This window comes from Mesoplodon densirostris, chromosome 12 (assembly GCF_025265405.1).
Source record: "Mesoplodon densirostris isolate mMesDen1 chromosome 12, mMesDen1 primary haplotype, whole genome shotgun sequence".
In the NCBI taxonomy this organism is placed as follows: Eukaryota; Metazoa; Chordata; class Mammalia; order Artiodactyla; family Ziphiidae; genus Mesoplodon; species Mesoplodon densirostris.
In genome coordinates this window covers 79,348,082-79,366,662 of record NC_082672.1, presented here as the reverse complement: position 1 = coordinate 79,366,662, position 18,581 = coordinate 79,348,082, and the positions used below count along the sequence as shown (strand labels likewise).

The window sequence follows — 18,581 nt, the reverse complement described above, 5'->3', positions numbered from 1 at the left end:
GTTTCCCACTGTGATTTTCATGGAGGTTAGCTTTGATGGGTTCCCGTAACTGCAGAAGACTTGAGCCTGGCTCAGTGTCTTGTTTTTCACAGAGACTTGCACCTTTGGTACAAGAAAGGTTCTGAGGAAGGAAGCTCTGACAGACTTAATTTTAGAATGTTTATTTCACATTTGCCCCATGTCCCTGACCCGAAGCACACATATGCTTAGAACAGGTGGCTTGACAGTGAAAGATGAGGATTTCTGCTCATGCTCTACAACCTTCACGGGCTGCTGCTTATAGCTTGTCACTTGCACTTAAACTGTGTACAAGAAGAGGCAGAAAGTCGTGTGTCTGGGGAAGCCCTTCTTCTGCTTCCAGGAAGGAGACGGGCACAGAGGAAGCAGAGGGTTTTCAGGGGAGCCTCCAGAGAGCAGGGAGTAGCCCGTTGGCTGGGTCAGCCGTCACCTCTGGAGAGTGAGTTACTGATGCTGGAGAAGACTCCATGCCCTTTGCCCAACTGTGGGAGGGAGCTGAGGGGGGAGGGTTAGGGACCAGCAGGCAGTGAGTCATTGCCCAGTGGCTGAACTAGGTAACGGGGTGTTTGCTATTCTCGAACAGAGTTTGCCTATTAACTGAAACTGATATTTATTATATACTGTGGTCATGTAGCCCACATGGTGTTATTAAGGTCTTCTAAGGCTGTCATTTCTCTGACATAACCTTTCTCTTAGCAGCATATGGACATAGATTTGGGGGCAGCAAGGTCACTTTATGAGCCTTCAGACCACTTTCTGTGCCAAACTCAACATGTTTGTTTGTTTGTCTATTTATGTATTTCTGTAATTACGTACTTTTGCATTTGTTAGGGTCATAAAGGGGCTAAAGGAGAGATCGGTGAACCTGGAAGACAAGGTCACAAGGTAAGGACAATGAATATTTAGTGGGAAAATTGTGATTAGGAGGTCGTGATCACTTTCATTATAAAGAATTATAAGGGGGCTTCCCTGGTGGCGCAGTGGTTGAGAGTCCACCTGCTGATGCAGGGGACGCGGGTTCGTGCCCCGGTCCGGGAAGATCCCACGTGCCGCAGAGTGGCTGGGCCCGTGAGCCGTGGCCGCTGAGCCTGTGTGTCCGGAGCCTGTGCTCCGCAACGGGAGAGGCCACAACAGTGAGAGGCCCGTGTACCGCAAAAAAAAAAAAAAAAAAAGAATGATAAGGGATAATAAAAGCATACTATTTTATACTTCCTTTTCCAGTGATGATTAACAAGTTCTCAGTAGATGCATCAACATTCTGTTGAAGCATCGTATTCTAACGTTGTTCAGTTACAAAGAAAAGAACAAAGAAAGCACCATACCCTTTCACTCTTTCCTGTATTGTTACCCCTTGCTTTCCTTTTCAAATCAGTCACACTCAGCTCTTTTCCTTGATGGTTTTGATAGTCACATGTTATGCTAGCTGGTTGTTCCACTCCACTAAACAAAATTTTATGACAGGAGTAAAATTTTATGACAAGTGTTGCTGAGACTAGCAAACAGGGAGGTTGGTAATTGGCTCATAGCTTCTCATCTTAAGTTCTGAAATAATTTATCTGTTTGTTTCTGACCTAATTTCAGTGTAACTTAGATCTTGAGTAATCTGGAAGTTAGCAATTGGCACTTATATTATATTCTGGGTAGAAACTGAAATCCACAGCACAACTTGCATTGGGGCTGGCATGTCCTGCAGAAAATCCAAGGCTGAAATTTAAAGCAAGGTGACCTGTTTGCCTTTTCTTTTCATCCACTAGGATGAAATCGCTTTAGAGTAACTCAGAATTTGACTTCTTGTACAGTAGAATTTTAGTTCCGGTTAATTCCATAATATTTAACAAAGTCAAACTGTTCTTATCAATGCGGGTCTTCTAGACTTTGTTCAATATGTCCTTCTACACCTTTGTTGGGTGGCAGAAGTCTTTTTCTTTAGAAGTTAAGAGCTTGAGAGGCAATTTATTAATACCTTCAGGCAGGCATTAATATTCCTTTTTTTTTGGCCGTGCCGCAGGGCTTGCAGTATCTTATTGCCCTGGCCAGGATCGAACCTGGGCCCTTGGCAGTGAAAGCATGGAGTCCTAACCACTGGACCGCCAGGGAGTTCCCAGGCATTAATATTCTTGAACTCCTTAGGTAAAGCTGTTGAACAATCTCAGATAATGGGGATAAATAAGCCAATTTCCTGTACCTTATTACAGTATGAACATTCATATAAAAAGTCTTTTATTACTTAGGCTCTGAATAGTTAAGGCATTTTATTTATCTGGCATATAACAGCTGGGTTCTTGATGTCAAATTGGAGAAAAAAGAAAAAAAAATCAAGTACTTTGGAAATTTCTCTGTGTGCTCATTCCTCCATTGAATTTTTCAACTTTTAATTTAAAAAAACGAACAAATATTTATTAAGTACCCGCTATGTGCCAGGGTTTATTCTAAGTGCTAAGGGTGCAGAAATGAAAAAATGTCCAATATGGCTAAATGAAGTATGACATATCCATATAATAAAATATCATCTAACCTCAAAAACAAGTGTGTAGGAATATTAAATCACACCAAATATTCAGGAGGTAATATGTATAATAAAGCAGATTTAGTAGACTTGTGCTATTTTTGATGCCCTGCATCCCTTTCTCTTTTTTTGGGTGACCTCTTTTCTTTGGGGAACTTCCACTTCCCCATCCCATGGGATTTGGGAATGGACCTGTCAGTCAGAGTGTCTCTCCACTCTCCCACAAAACTAGCATTTTTGAGACCTATACAAGTTAGTTATCTGGACTTTCAAATTTGGTTTGGTCTTCATTGGGGAACCTGCAAATTGTTTGGTGTGTTAGGTAACTGGCCAAAATTTTCATTAAAAGTTGTTGAAAACTCCTTTAATCTATTTCACATGTTTATGTTCTTAAAACTTTCAGTGGTGTCTTTGAAAGTCGACCTATGAAGATAAGATAGCTCCTTGAACAATGAAAGGGCTAATAGATGCTTTTAACTGTAAACTGAAAGCAGAAATATGAAGAATTATGAGACTAGGGGCCTGAAGTTTGCTTTCAGATTCACAGTTCTGCCTTGAGTTTACTCTACAAATTAATTAATGAAGATTTAAAAAATTGTTTATAAAGATAAGAATGAATAGTCAAAAATCTTTCAGTAAAACGGTAATAAATTGCTATTCCTAAATTTGTCATTTAGCTTTGTGATTATTGATTAGTTATTGTGTGCTATTCATCTGCTGGTGAAATATTTCAATCAAATACATTACTCCAAGGTTTATCAAGAATCTATGGGAAAATACCCCAAAATCTGCTAATGAAAAATTACAATCACTGTTGTTTTTGTACTTACATGGGGAAATACAAGCAGTACACATGTGTTGATTATCCGCTCCATAAACTAGCTTATTCACTGTCTTTCCCATTAGGACCACCTCCCTCCACCGTCAATCTTATGTTCTGATGGAATGTAATCTGAATATAATTATGAGACAAAGATCCACTATGTAAGACTCTCAGAGTTCATTCAAAAATCAAGTGTAAATTATTTAAGTATAGCCTAGTTCTTTGCATTAGATGCCCAAATGTTCTATATTAACACTGCTACTAAATTTTTTGTATTTCTTTGTGTGTTTGTGTGCAAAAATCTCTATGTATGAAGTATAGCATGTGAAGTAAGAAAATAGGTGAATTGAAACATGTAATAAACAATAGAACTGGATTTTAATCTACCATTATGAACAAATATCAAAAACTAAGAATGTTTCTCATGATGAACTTCACAATTTAAGTTATTCATTACCATAGAAAATGTAGAACAGTATATCTATTGTGAAAAGTAAAACCTTTGTCAGAGAGAAAATAACTTTTTTCCCAGAGTCCATAAAGTAATCTTTCTGTAAGAAACAGTAGTTGGATTTCTGTTTAGAATATCCTAACATTTTAAAGTATATCAGAGCTTATAAAATTAGTATCAAAAAGTTAAACCAATAATTAGTTTAAAAACATAATGGAAGAAGATTCCATTGGCAATAGCCACCAGGTAGTCAAAATACTTTAGAACAAACTTAAGAAGTATTCAACAAAATGAAAAGAACAAAACTTTATTGGTGGAAAGAAAAAGAAAACGTTTTGACTAAATATGAAGATACACTGAGTTCCGAGATGGAAAGACAGTATTGTGAAGATTCTAACTCTCTCTATATAATCTATTAACTTAATGAAGTCCTAATACAAAACAAGCAGTGTTTTTGTGAAGATCCGCCCAACAATTCCAAAGTTCATATGGAAGGGTAAACATTTAAGAAAATCTGAAAATAAGAGTAACTATAAATGAAAAATAAAGGTAAAGGAATTCTCCCAACCTGAGATTAAAATGTATTATAGAATTTCGATAATTAAAAGGTTGTGGTATTGACACCATTATACAGCAGACCAGTATAGCTGAATAGGAAGGAAGTCCAGAAACAAGTATATTTATCAATTTAACATACATTAAAGATGAATTTTTCAGCCTGGGTGGAGAGAATCTATTATTCAATAAATGACATTGGATAGAGTGCCAGTTATCAGGAAAAAAAAAAGATTTCTACTCTATATTTACATAAAAATAAATTACTGATAATTAAAAATTTCTCTGTAAGAAATTAATTATAAAATTACTAGAAGAAAAATATAGATGAATATTTATATATTTTTGGGGTGTCAGAGAAGGCTTTTTGAGCAACATCAAAGGTAGAAGCCATGGAAGAAAAGACAGATTTAGATTTAAGTACAATTTAAAAAAATCTGTACATGGTACAAAAACTATAACGAAAAAGTTAAAATGAAATTCATAATTTAAAATATTATAGTTTAAGGAAAAGGTTGCATAGTGTGATCACACTTTCTTAATAATACACCCACAATACACATACTTAGAACATGAATGCATACACTCCCTCTCTCTCTCTCTCTCTCTCCCCCTCTTCCTCTTTCCCTCCCCTCCTCTCTCTCTCTTTAGAAAAGCTTTGAAAGGATAGCATCCAAAATGTTACTGGTGTTTATAGTGGAACGGTGGGAGTTGGGTGACTTTATTTATATACATCTCTGTATTTTCTGAATGTTCTGCAATTAATATGGACTACTCATGCAAAATAATTTAAGGAAGTATAGTAGACTAATTCAGGAGATGCCAGAAGAACTTACCACGTGCCAAGTTAGACCGAGCCCATTTCAGTGTCCATTTGCTGGATTAACATTTGGTGCCCTTCTGTCTGTGGTTTTTCAGGGTGAAGAAGGAGAGCAGGGTGGACTAGGACAGGTTGGAGCTCAAGGACCTCCGGTGAAGTATTTTTAGAAACATATTTAACTATATTGCTGGACCCCGGTGGTCTTTGGAGGATATCATTACTGCTTGCTGAACATCTGGGGTTTGGGAGAGGATATGCCAAAATATTTCTGTAAAATTCACAGTTTTTCATTTTTTAAATATACAGCATCTGTCAAGGAATGCAAGATTTGTAAAAAGTATGATTTTGGGGACACTTATGCACGAGCTCAGGGGACAACACATGTCATTCTCATGTCTCTGCTATTGACCTAAATATTTCTGGAATTCTTTCTGAATTACCTTCAGAGTCAGAAAATAAGCCCCACAAGAATGAGCAGCTTTATTCTGATTTGGCCAGATCTCACTTTGTGTCCTGAGCTGGATCACCCTGCCCATGTGTATTTCAGGCCATTCCTAAGTGATCTACAGAGAACTGGGACTGACCTGGATGTAAAACAAACAGTTGGCCATGGAGATGCCCCCTTTTCTCCAGGGAGAGCACAGGGAAATGACTGGCCTAGAGCTACTTTATCCTAAGCCATTGTGGACAGTTAGCAAGTTGCCCGGAAGTGGCTACCCCGCTTTCCTGATGGGGCGTCTGCCCGCTGCTGCTCCCCAGGGAGCATGTCTCCAGCATCTGTTTCTGGAGCCCTGCTGCTGTGGGTCCAGACAGTCAAGAATGACAACATTCCGTGTTGAAGGGGATCCTAGGATCGACACCCTGCACCCTCATTTTGAGGATTACCCACTCCTGTGCCCGAGAAGGGAGGAGATGGGTTCCTCCTGCCCCCAATTGGAATTCAGAACACCTTTTATCGTAGAAACGGTGTAACGTAGAGTGATGTTAAGTGAATGATGGAGACCCAGCTACACCTATAGGAAGAAGCTTCTGTGGGCTGCCTGGGGACCCGTTGCCTTGGACGGCACACGCTGGTGGGGAAAAATTAGTCCAAGGTTTAAAATCACGATCATGTGACCCGTAACCAAGTTACAAACCATGAAGGAGGCAAAAGTGGCCGTGTATTCTGTGTGAGCTAAAAGGCAAATGCTTTGTCATGATTCTTTGATGCTAATGATACTTACTTTTTGCCACCAGTCATTGTTTCGATTCCAGATTTGTGTAAGTCTTCAGGATTTTTAAAAAGCGTTTTACCATCAGAAGAATTCCTTTTGGATTTTTCTTCTAAACCAGGAAAGTTTGTCTGCAATATAATGTCACTTTTTCTCAGTGTTACCTTTGGTTATGATAACATCCTTCTCTGGATCAGCTTTTGTGATGACCTCAAAGAATGTGTGCTTCAGCTCAAAGAATTTCCTTCTCTTTTTTACATTTCCAGGGAGCTCAAGGTTTGAGAGGCATCATTGGCATAACTGGGGCCAAAGGAGAAAAAGTAAGATGATGACGGTGATGATACACTACCAAAATGCATAAATGCTTAAGTTTGGGGCCATTTCAAATATCTTCTTATCTTTAACAACATCAATTTTTATTTCTTATTTGGTGCTTTGTAGATGTTTGGTTGGGTTCTTACTTTCTGTTATCAACGTAGATGATAGAAATGAGTCATACACAGGCTACTTGTTATTATTATATATTTTAAATTATTTGGGGTAAATAGGAGTAAGCAGGGCTGTTATGTTTAATCTCTTTTCTTTATCAGTAGTTGACACTGATAACACGGACACAGTACCTGGAGTGCCTGGCAAAAGCAGAGGAGGATGGAGAGGTGGAGCAGGAGGATGAGGCGTTGCCCTTGGTGGGGAGGGCAGGGCAGGGATCGCTTGTCTGAGTGAATAGAAGAAGCAATAACAACGCAAGCTTGAATGTTCATGATGAGCTCAGAAATATTTTTCTTGCTGTGTGCGTGCGTGTGTGTGTGTGTGTATGTGTATGTATGAGTGGAGGGGGCGCGTCTAGCTTCTCTCAGATGTTAAGGAAATGGTCAGCACATTGTAGAAAGTTTGTTAGGAAAGCCCATTTGTAGGGTCCAGAAAATTAAAAGCGGGGCTCTTTACCCACTAGCCCTCCTGACCCTCACCTCACCCTCTGCAGAACCTCTGAGGCTAATTCATGTTGTTCTGCACAGAAGCACAGAGTAGTACATTAGCAACCAGACAGGGATAACGGGCACATTGTAGGTGCTCAGTAAATGAGATTCAACCTTTTTAAAAAAGAGGTGCACATTTTTGTGGATCGAAGGAATCGCTTCATGAATAATTCCATCAATTTCTTTTTTTCAGCCGCTCTCTCTGTCTCTCTCGGTTTTCTCATTGTGCCTGTCTCCCTCTTCTGTTTCCTATAGAATGCTGTTTCTTTTCTAAAAACAGTGTATTTTTAAAGACATATTTTGCATTTCTGTATTCATGTTTCCTTAAGTAACATTCTGTGTGGACTCTTCTGTTATTAAAAAATAAATCCCATTTATTTTGAAGTTGCTGATACCCAGGCCTTTGCTTTTTCTGGGTTTAAATCACTTCCTAAAATATGTGACCCTCACTTTGAAACCAATTACTGTTCTTGATATGCTCTTTATTTGAGGTATTTTGCTACTTGGTAGTTTTCAAAATTTCTCATTTCCTCTGATTTTTGTCAAATTGCTTTCAATAAAAAGAAAAAAGCTCTTCTGGTGAATTCAGACCTGCGGAGTGGTTATCTAGTAACAGCAGTTTGGGTCTGAGCTGGTGCTAAACAGCAATGAGAGAGAGAGAGAGAGAGAGAGAGGGAGAGAGAGAAAGGGAGAGAGACGGGCAGCATCCAAGCCATTTCTGTAACTCGAAGCCTGGCTCTGCTTCCACCAGGCAACGTGAGTAAGGAATTCAGGGGCTTTTTGAGGTCTCCCAAACCTCTTCCTCACTGGTGGTGGATGGAGAATGCCTTCTGCTGTATTCTAGTTTTAGGGATCAGAGACTTTCAAGGCTCTGTGGTGCCTCTGCTTCTTTCTTTGATTCTACCCACGTCTGAACCTTCTAGCAAAGGTTTTCTAATTTTTAATTCTTACTGCAGACACCGTCCACCTGGTTTTCTTGGCCTGACATCTACCCAATACCCTTTTGGCTGTTTTACATTTCTTGTATCATCTCCTCCTCTCAAGCCTGTTCGTTAGGAGACGGCTTGTTCACTTCAGGTGCCCATCTGCCTTCTCGTTTCCCTGGTAGATGAGAAAAAGTTTTAAACAGGGGTGTGTGTCTTGTTATGCAGCATATGTAGAGAGCACTAAAAACCCCATATTTTTGTTTTCAAATCACATTTTGATTCTTATAATGAAAATAGGGAGGCGATATGTACAACAGATAACAAAGACAGAGATAGTTTCATGATGATTCGATTTATAAAGCTCTGTAGTTCTTAGCCATCATCACTCAGCAGGGTAAATCTGTTGTGGAGAAAATAGATCAATTATTTTACACATACTGAACCTACCATCTATCCAGGATGGAAGAGGGGATGCTTAAATCCTTATTACAATTCGTTCCTCTGAATCACATAGCTGGACTCCTGATTCTAGGTCTGGGTGGGGATCTCGAGTCCCAGAAATCCCTTCCACTGGTGTGGTGGCTGCAGAGTCCACAGCAGCTACTATTTGGGTGGCCCCTTTGTCTTCACCATCAATGCATTCCTGTAGGGATCCTGAGAACCCCGGACTGTGATGACCAAACCTTTTCCAATAGGCTTGCCAAGTTCTCTAAACAGGTAGCTCATATCAGCAATCAGGAATGGACACAGTGTTTGTTAACTTAAAATATTCAGGGTGGTATCAAAGATTGGGTGTAGGTACTTCTGGTGGGATGAGAGAATGTAAACCAGTGTTTTATTTAGCATCTGAGGTTTCTGATTAAATACTCCTCGGGGTCACTGATGAATAGAGTATATATTACAAAACACAAAACCTCCTTTTTATCTGGCTATTGAAGTTCTTTAGCAAGGCTGGTGTGCCCTTTAGCATACATGGCTGATCTCAAGTTCATTTCTTTGTCTCGTTTATTTCCAGGGCGCTCGGGGCTTAGATGGAGAACCGGGACCACAAGGTCTCCCTGGTGCACCTGTGAGTAGTTTTCCTTTCATGGGATCCACTGATAGATTTTTTAGCAATGATCAATGATAGATTTTTTGGCTATATGTATGTGTGTGTGTGCAAGTGTCTTTACATGTGAGTAAGGAGGAAAAATGGGCAATTGTTTCTATATTTATTTAAAAATTTAAAATTAGGACAAGCATCTCTTTTTTGTACAGAGAAATGTTCTTCTGACTTGATATGGGTTTTGTTTTTCTCATAAGTACAGTCATATTGTTAAGTTTTTATGCTTGCTGTGTTTTCCTATTGCTTCGGTTGCTAGGATGCTTGAGTCACAGAGACTCTCTCACTTTAAGTTCTTGGGTAGTTCTGTCCTTTTTCTCCCCTGTGATTTCTGATCTCATTATTTGATGTTCTGACGGCCGTGTGCTCACGTGTCCTTATTGTGGACTGCCTCACACCTGTCTTGGAAGTAAATAAACCAAAAAGCTGTTCATTAATATCTCTCATACCACATTGAAAAGAAGAAAAGGTATAAGTAAAGTAGAATTTCCAACTATCAAGGTTCTGTGGGAAGCATAAGATTTTAAGATCAAGCTCCAGAACATGTGGTGGAGGTAAAGCACCAAGCGGGCCTGAGAGGAAGGAGGGCCTGCAAAGCCGTGCTTGGGGGGAAGGGGAGGGAGCACAGGCGGGGAAGGCAGCGAGTACATGGGGGGAGTGCAGGGAGCACAGGTGGGGAGGGCAGTGAACACAGGCGGGGAGGGCAGGGAACACAGCGCGGGAGTGCAGGGGGCACAGGCGGGAGGGCAGGGAGCACGGTGGGGGGAGGGCAGTGAGCATGGGTGGGGAGGGCAGGGAGCACGGGGGGGAGGGCAGGGAGCACAGTGGGGGAGGGCCGGGAGCACAGGAGGGGAGGGCAGCGAACACAGGCGGGGAGAAGCCCTGTTGGGGTGATGGGGGTGTGTACTGCCTTAGGGCTGGCACAGGCTGGGTGGAGAGCTCCTTTTGAGAAGATGAACTTGAATAGATAAGGTAGAAGCACATGATGGAGAGTGTTTAATGCCAATCCGGGCAATCCGAAGTGATCCAGTAGCAACAGGAAGCCATTTGAGGTTCCAGAGCAGTTAAGCAATTCAACAAAAGCTATATTTTAGGAAGACACCTCTTCTCATCTATCACTGCCTGTACCATATACCAACCTTAGCTGGGTAATTGTGACAGAAATCATTATTACTGACTGGGGGAGTAAGTAATATGGAGAAAAGGTTGGCAACTCGTCCAAACCTCAACCCACCACGATAGTCAATGAGGCTAGAGGATGTGTACATATAGTTACTGATGTCAAGGTTACCTGCAGTGTGGACCTTAATTTTATTATACTTATTCATCCAAAGAGCACAGAAGCATTGTGCCTTTACAATGAAATCAATAGACATGGAAGTCTCAATTATCTTTATGGTAATATCAATTTTTAGGACAATATAATTTTTATAAAAATATTTCTTGAGGCATCCACGATAGAGCAAAGCCATTGGGATGAAAGAGCAATAGTAAGGTAACGTAGATGGTGTTTTATAATTTCAAAAGTCTATCAAAAAGTTACTTTTGCTTACTTAAACACAATTTTATTTTCATACAGGGTGATCAAGGACGGCGAGGACCTCTAGGAGAAACAGGTCCCAAGGGAGACAGAGTGAGTTCGAATTCACGTTCATCGCTGCGAGCATGGAGGTTGTTCTGATCTCTTTGATGTGACCTAAGTACACGTGGTAATTGATTGTGTCTTGTCTGTCTTCTCCCTTCTACCCTGCAGGGGGCTCAAGGTTCTCGAGGAATTCCTGGTCTCCCTGGGCCCAAGGGCGACACGGTAAGTCCTGAGCTGTAGTCATCAAGCCCATTTTTCAAAGTGATTATTTTAATAAAACTTTGGAAAGTGATGAAGGGAAGAAGAATGTGTTTCTAAGAGACAGTATGTTTCTTTGTGCGTCTTTAGGGCTTGCCAGGTGTGGATGGCCGGGACGGGATACCTGGAATGCCGGGAGCAAAGGTAGCTGTGTGATTTAGTCTACAGGTGGTGGAGTCGTCCCTGCCAGGGGCCCGCCAGGCACAGGGTTTCCATTACTACGTCACTGGGACTTTTATTGAGCTGTTTTTGGCTTTTATCCTCCTTCTAATTTTTTTAATCAAGTGTCAGTTCAAGATACTTATTAGAAGTCAGAAAGAGAAAGAGAAATACCATATGATATCAATTACAAGTGGAGTCCAAAACATGGCACAAATGAAACTATCTGCAAAACACAAAACAGACTCACAGACATAGAGAACAGACTTGTGGTTGCCAAGGGGAAGGAGTTTGGGGAGGGACGGACTGGGAGGTTGGGATTAGCAAATGCAAACTAGTATATATAGGATGGATAAACAACAAGGTCCTACTGTATAGCACAGGGAACTATATCCAGTGTCCTGGGATAAACCATAATGGAAAAGAATAATGAAAAGAATGTATCTATGTGTATAACTGAGTCACTTTGCTGTACAGCAGAAATTAACACAATATTCTAATTCAACCACACTTCAGTAAAAAAAAATTATTAGAATAGAATGTTTGTTTGCTTGGTTTCAGAAAGTCAGTAAAATTGCCCCATTGATGAAAGAAGGCAGAAGGAAATTACGTATTTTGATTGCATTTCTGTCCTAAGTCCTATCCCATCTCCCCGCCCTGAACTGGGTCATGCTATAAAAGTGCACGTAAGGTCAGCTGTGTGGATAGTCCTTTTACTTAGAAGGTCTTGGTCTTTCCTTTTCTTAAAAGAAGGACAGCAGTTCATACAGATTCAACAAAAATGTTTTTCAGGGTGAACTAGGGAAACCTGGCCCTCCTGGTGAAGCAGGGTTGCAGGGGTTACCTGTAAGTATTTGAGTATTTAAATGTTGATTGGTTTATATACATATTTTGAAGATACGCACTTGGGGGAGAAACATGTTACGTATGTAATTTGATAAGTTCTGGAGAAGAAATGATGCCTTAATTTTATATTTTTACAGTTTTACATTTACATTTTTGTACTTTTTCTCTGAATAACTAGTTATTTCTCTGGTAACCACACTAAGCTTTAACTTTATATTTTGCATCCCTCCTCTCTCTTTATTTCAGGAAACCTTCCTTATATTGTTTCACTAACCCTGAGCTGTGGTCCAGGCTTTATACTTCCTCCTACTTTCAACCAGTTCTGAAGCTCTTATACCAGGGTTGAGCCATAAGAGGCTGAGAGTATGTTCAGGGAACAATGTGAGATAATAAGATTTCATTTTTTGATCGTGTGCTATTTTGAATTATTCAAACTGGTGTTTTCCTGCATTAATGTGGCTGGGAGTTCATGTGGGTTATACCACGTGTATTCTTGGCTCTTTGGAGGCAATTATTTCAAGTTAAAAGGGACACTTGGTAATGATGAGGACTGCCCTCGGTTTATTATGATATCTGACACTTTAAAATAATCAGAGAAATCAGGCCTCCCAGGAGCACCAAATCTTAGACCCAGCATTCTTCTGCCATTCTCTTTCTCTATTTAAGGCTTAGAGTTTTTGATAGGTCCTTGCTTTGTATTCCACACATGAAATCATGCCAGGAAGAGCTCCTGTTGATCTGAAAATAGGATTCTAATTTGGAAGTTCATCCTTGAAAAGTAACTTTAGTTTAGAGCTAGAATTTGCTGTAAGGGTATTCAGACATAACAAGCCAGTTACAGTAAAGTTGCCTTTTACACTGTGGGTAGGTCTATAACTGTTCAAACCGGGGAACTAGGAAGAATCTCCCTCTAAAGCTTTGAGGTTGTCACGATGCCTCCAACCCCTCGGCAGTATGCAGTGGGCTTGGCATCTCACGGACTCTCAGAGGAGGTGATTAAACCTAAGTTCTGTGTGCACTCTTTCAGGGTATACCTGGAATTCCTGGTGCAAAGGGTGTTGCCGGTGAAAAGGTAAAAGATGAAAACTTTGTAATTAATATTTTCTCTATTTCTTTATTCTTTTACTCATATTTTTTATTTATCATTTTATATATTTCCAACCTGCCTTTTATTTTATGTTTGACCTTAAGGAGAAATCAAAAAGGCCTTAAGGCTTCAGAAGCTAATCTCTTTCCCAGCTGCAGAAATAGTACTTTGACAAAGAGTTGCTGATCAGAGTACCTTCTTGAAAGAGTCATCCTTTGCCAGTGTAAAACAGAGAAAGTTTTATCGCTCTTTATGATTTACTATGAGGATGATATTAAGCCATAGAAATTGTCAGTGCATATTATTAAGATGATTTATCTTAAACTAAAAGATATTAAGCATTTTGTTCACATAATGATCAGTTTTACGTGCTTATATTCTAGCACTTAAGAACAACAGTTGAAAGAAAAAGTTAAAGGGATAAAATATAGCTTTACTTTAAATAAAATAGATAAACTGTGAATAACGTAGAAATTGATTACTATTCGATTCCATGGCTCCAGCCCTCCGATCTTAGTGGCTCATGGAGTCTTGAGCAGAGATGTGCCCTAGTAAGTGGACCATGAGCAACTGATGGTGGGGTGGGATCCCAGACACCTGCTTTCCCTGGAGCTTGCTGGCACATCCCTTATTTCCTCACGTTGGCATGATCTTTTACAATTTTAATGGTGTCAATGTCAGGTATGAAGAAAAAGGCTCCAAGAACTGTATTAGAGGTGGAAATGATGAAGAAAGACATATATAATTAATATTGTAAAGAAAGAAAAATCCTCTCTTATTCTTGTCTGTCTAAAGACCTTCATTTTTTGACATCTGACCTTTGCTTTTAAACATTTTTGACATCTTTATTATGCCTTTGGAAGTGACAAAACAGTATTCTAACCTAAATCTTAAAAACTTTGATGTACCCACCAAGAAAGAGAGTTTACATCTCAATGTAAAATCAGGAAAGTAATGCTATTTAAGTGTAAGAAATACCCAGTCTGGGTAAGACAGGTTGATTATTATGCTTATTTACTGCCTGAATTACTCTAAATATTGTATTTTACCTTCAGGGTAACACAGGTGCTCCAGGGAAGCCTGGTCAACTGGGGAATTCAGGCAAACCGGTAAGTGGCCATAGGTTACCTTTTCATACCTTGTAACCTGTTGTAATCACTAAGCAAAGGATTAGGGAGTTTAACTTTTTCTTTACCTGCCTTCCTCATAACAGGGCCGCCAGGGGCCACCAGGAGAGGTGGGACCCCGAGGACCTCGGGGCCTCCCTGTGAGTATTCCTTTTCTGTAGACCCCTCCCAGAGTGCCTTCCCCGGGCTTTGCTGGGTCTTCCTTCCCTCCTCTCCCTCCCTCCCTCCCTCCCTCCCTTCCTTCCTTTATTCATTCATCCATTAACTCATCCAGGAATGCCTTCTGACATTTTAACATGTGATAATCCAGATAAACAATGGAACAGGAATGCTACTTAGATATACAATATTCTTTTTTTCCCCTAGAAAGTAGAAACAAAAATGAAGTATTTAAAAAAAACCATGCTGACCCTTTCTGCTCTCATCCTATGATGAAGGAAATATTTTAGTGTGATTTAAAAAAACAACTTTATTGAAGTATATTTCACATACTATACAATTCACCCATTTAAAGTATACAATCCACTAGTTTTAGTCCATTTGCAGAATTGTGCAACCATCACCACAGTCCACTTTAAAACATTTTCATCACCTCAAAAAGAAACTCTAGATCCACTTGCAATTCAACATTTCCTGCCCCCCAGTCCTCTCAAACCTAGGAAACCACTCATCCACTTTCTATAGATATGCCCATTCTGGAAATTTCATATGAATGGAGTCCTGCAGTATGTGGGTTTTTTAACGATTGGCTTCTCTCACTTAGCATAATGTTTCAAGGTTCTTCTATGCTGTACCATGTATCAGTATTTCATTGCTTTTTATTGCCAAATGGTATTCAATTGTATGGACGTACCACATTTTATTCATCCACATTTTATTCATGCATCGATGGGCATGGGGGTTGTTTCCACTTTTTGGCCATTATGATTAACGCTGCTGTGGACATTTTTCTACAAGTTTTTGTGTTGACTTGTTTCATTTCTCTTGAGTACATACCTACAAGGGGAATTGCTGGGTCATGTGATAACTCTATTTTAATCTTTTAAGAACCTGCCAGACTTCTTCTGGTGTGAATTTGTAAATGTGTCTATTTTGCAGCAAATATAGCTATGTATATTTTCTCACCAGATACATTTTAACCCTTAGAGAGAAACTGATTTGGAAATGAAACATGATGCACTCAAATTTAACTTTAAAAAATTCTCCCTGGTCTTGATTTTAAGTTCTTATCTTCAAAGCCCGCTGGGTAACACAAAGAACTCCAAGTGAGAACACAGAAACGTTCCCCAATCTCATTGTTACTTTTTAAAGAGCATCTCTTGAGTATGTTGAGTGAGGATTTTCACGCTTCAGAAGAGTGAAATATCCCAGGTGTCTTGCGATATGAGAGTGGAGTTTTCCCACTTCTCACCACTGTTCGTCAGCTGACCTGTACCAGGCCGTGTCCAGACGTTTCTCTGCAGCCAGTGAAACTAGCTGCTGCTCATGCCTCATTTATCCTTTTCTCCTCTCTGGCTGGGGGTCTGTGAAGTTCTCATTAAAATTCTTTCCCTTGATTGACTGTCAGAGCAGTGAGGTCATAGCTGGATCATATTCCTAAAGCAACAGAAAGACTGAACGGTGTGGAGGAAGGGTGCTGGAGCTTTGAGAAAATTGACTATTTCATCTCTCGTGCTCACGTTATAGAGCAGAAAGCAGTACAGTTGTAGGTCCCCCTGCTGATGGCAGGACCAGGCACGGAGCACAAGCCGCACGGGTGCAGTGGGCTCGGCCCATCCCCAGCTCAGGACTCGAGGCCGGCCTTCGGAAGCGATGGCGTGTGGTGGAGGCGGTGCTGACTTCGCTCACGGGAGGGCGGCGGATCCGAGGAAGTTATGCCTGCGCAGGGTTTTGAGCCTGATTCTGGTCTTGCTTGTTCAGTTTCTCTAAGCGTCCGCATTCTTCCCACTGCTGCTGTCACCGAGGCTCAAAGCCTTGGTGTCCCTCCTCCTGCAGGTCCAGGAGGACCTGCTCATCCTACCACCTCCTCTTTAAAGCCTCCTGTCTGACTCTTCTTTCTAAGCCCACTTCCACCCCCTGGCTCAGGTGGTTCACTGCTGCTTGATTGTTGCAGTCATGTCCTAATTTGCCTTCCCTGCTCCCATCTTTCCTTCTACTGCGGCTCTCAACAGGGTACTTCTGGTATTCCGGCTGGGATAGCTCTCCGTTCTCCAGGACTCTTGCACATCGCAGGGTGTCTTGCATCTAGAACTCCAGCCGTGTCCCCGCAGTCCTGGTGACAAACGTGAATGCCTGGGGAACGGTAGGGCTGCAAGTCTGCACGTGCCTCCATCTTGGTCTTTGCAAAGTACAGCATCCAGCATCATTTCTCTTCTTCATTCAAAAATCTTCAGTGGATTTCCACTGACAATAAAGGAAAGCCTGAAATCCTAAACTGTCTGTTTATTCCCTGGTTTTACTTCCCATTTCTGCCTTGCTCAGAGCCTGTGGTCCAGCCAAGCTAGACTTCATGCTACTTCCCAAACACTCTCTGCACTTCTCAGCCTGCCTGTTTTCTTTGTGATGCCCTGCAACTGAGATGGCTTTTTCCTCTATTTCTCTGACTGGACATCCCATGTGCCCTCCTAGATACAATTGAAGAGTTAATTCTGCAATGGAACCATCTCTGAGGACACCCTACCCCCCAGATAGAAGTGATCTCTCCTTATTCTGAACCTGTAACCCTTGGTCCCTTTCTGCCCTGTGGTGTGGAAACTGCAGGAAGTCAGGAACATGTCTGATTCACATCTGTGTCCCCTACATCTCTTTCCTCGGGGCCTGCCGTAAGGTCGTGCTCAATAAATATTCCTTGAAATGCATTGGGTGGGAGGTACAGTAAATCTTGCTGTGCTGCTTCTGTTCATAATTGACTTCTCACTTACTGCCGTAAGGTCGTGCTCAATAAATATAACTTGAAATGCATTGGGTGGGAGGTACAGTAAATCTTGCTATGCTGCTTCTGTTCATAATTGACTTCTCACCTACTATAAATTTTTCAGAAAGAGTATCATGTGTGGTTATAAATATTACAGTTCTGGGTCAGAGTTTTTACACCAAAGGTACTTACTGAAAGATACATTTGTTCTTTCATTTTACATCATTAAATTCATTTTCTTGGTAAATTCACACATTGACGCCTATTCCCCACAAGTTTGATTGGTTCTTCCTGCAAATCTTAAATTGAGAAGCTGAGTAGAAGGAATGAAACCTATTTCTGATGTGTCCTGTGAAAGAATCAAGGTTAACTGTAGCCTGTCTTTGAAATTAAACTGCTCTTCTCCCCTTTCCTCACCATTGTTGCATCAACGTTCGCCAGTGCCACGGCAAAAAATATTGGACTTTTGGCATCTCTAGAGGTTACGTATGAGCACGTATCTTTACCACTTGGCTTGTGCTTCCAGCTTTCTCTGTCACATTTCCGTGTTTACACATGCGTCTGGGTGACTCCTGGCTTAGAGCCAGCAGGTGGCTGGGGCCTCTGATTTGGTCCTATCATGTAGTCGTTCCGGTCCGTCTTCCTCTTCCAGGCTTTCCAGAACTTGCCAGGGCTTTTGTTGAGTGGGTTGTGTTTGCTCCGCTCTCGTGATTTCGACTGGGATGAGTGCCACACCGATCTACCCCCAGTTTTCTGAAGACTCTACACTCGTGGAATGTGGAAGCCTGTCTCCTCTCTCTTGACGTCTTCTACCCTGACCCCCTCACCAACAGCTTCAACACAGAGGTCCCATATGATGTGCTGTTGAGTGACCTAAGCTGCCTTCCTACCCCATCAGACTCTGGAATATTCTCCCAGTCAACACTTCGTGAAGCAGCTGTGATGGTTATAGTGTAAACAGATTGTCATCTGCTTCTGTGTGAGGGGATATTTATACCTACACTGGAGAGAAATACAAAATACACAATGTGGTAAAATTGAATAAATCTTAAAAAATATTTCTGTGGGGCTTCCCTGGTGGTGCAGTGGTTGAGAGTCCGCCTGCCGATGCAGGGGACACGGGTTCGTGTCCCGGTCCGGGAAGATCCCACGTGCCGCGGAGCGGTTGGGCCCGTGAGCCATGGCCGCTGAGCCTGCGTGTCCGGAGCCTGTGCTC

At 41.2% G+C, this 18,581-nt stretch overlaps 1 protein-coding gene across 1 annotated transcript in view; it reads left to right on the top strand.

Annotated features, from left to right (window-relative positions):
* Positions 1–18,581, top strand: part of COL9A1 (collagen type IX alpha 1 chain) — a 62,192-nt gene that overhangs the window by 15,253 nt on the left and 28,358 nt on the right. The window contains exons 13-23 of the mRNA XM_060114762.1: positions 850–903; positions 5,272–5,325; positions 6,651–6,704; positions 9,303–9,356; positions 10,969–11,022; positions 11,143–11,196; positions 11,323–11,376; positions 12,184–12,237; positions 13,265–13,309; positions 14,380–14,433; positions 14,538–14,591. Of these exons, the coding sequence (XP_059970745.1) occupies positions 850–903; positions 5,272–5,325; positions 6,651–6,704; positions 9,303–9,356; positions 10,969–11,022; positions 11,143–11,196; positions 11,323–11,376; positions 12,184–12,237; positions 13,265–13,309; positions 14,380–14,433; positions 14,538–14,591 (585 nt within the window). The remainder of the gene's footprint in view (positions 1–849; positions 904–5,271; positions 5,326–6,650; positions 6,705–9,302; positions 9,357–10,968; positions 11,023–11,142; positions 11,197–11,322; positions 11,377–12,183; positions 12,238–13,264; positions 13,310–14,379; positions 14,434–14,537; positions 14,592–18,581) is intronic.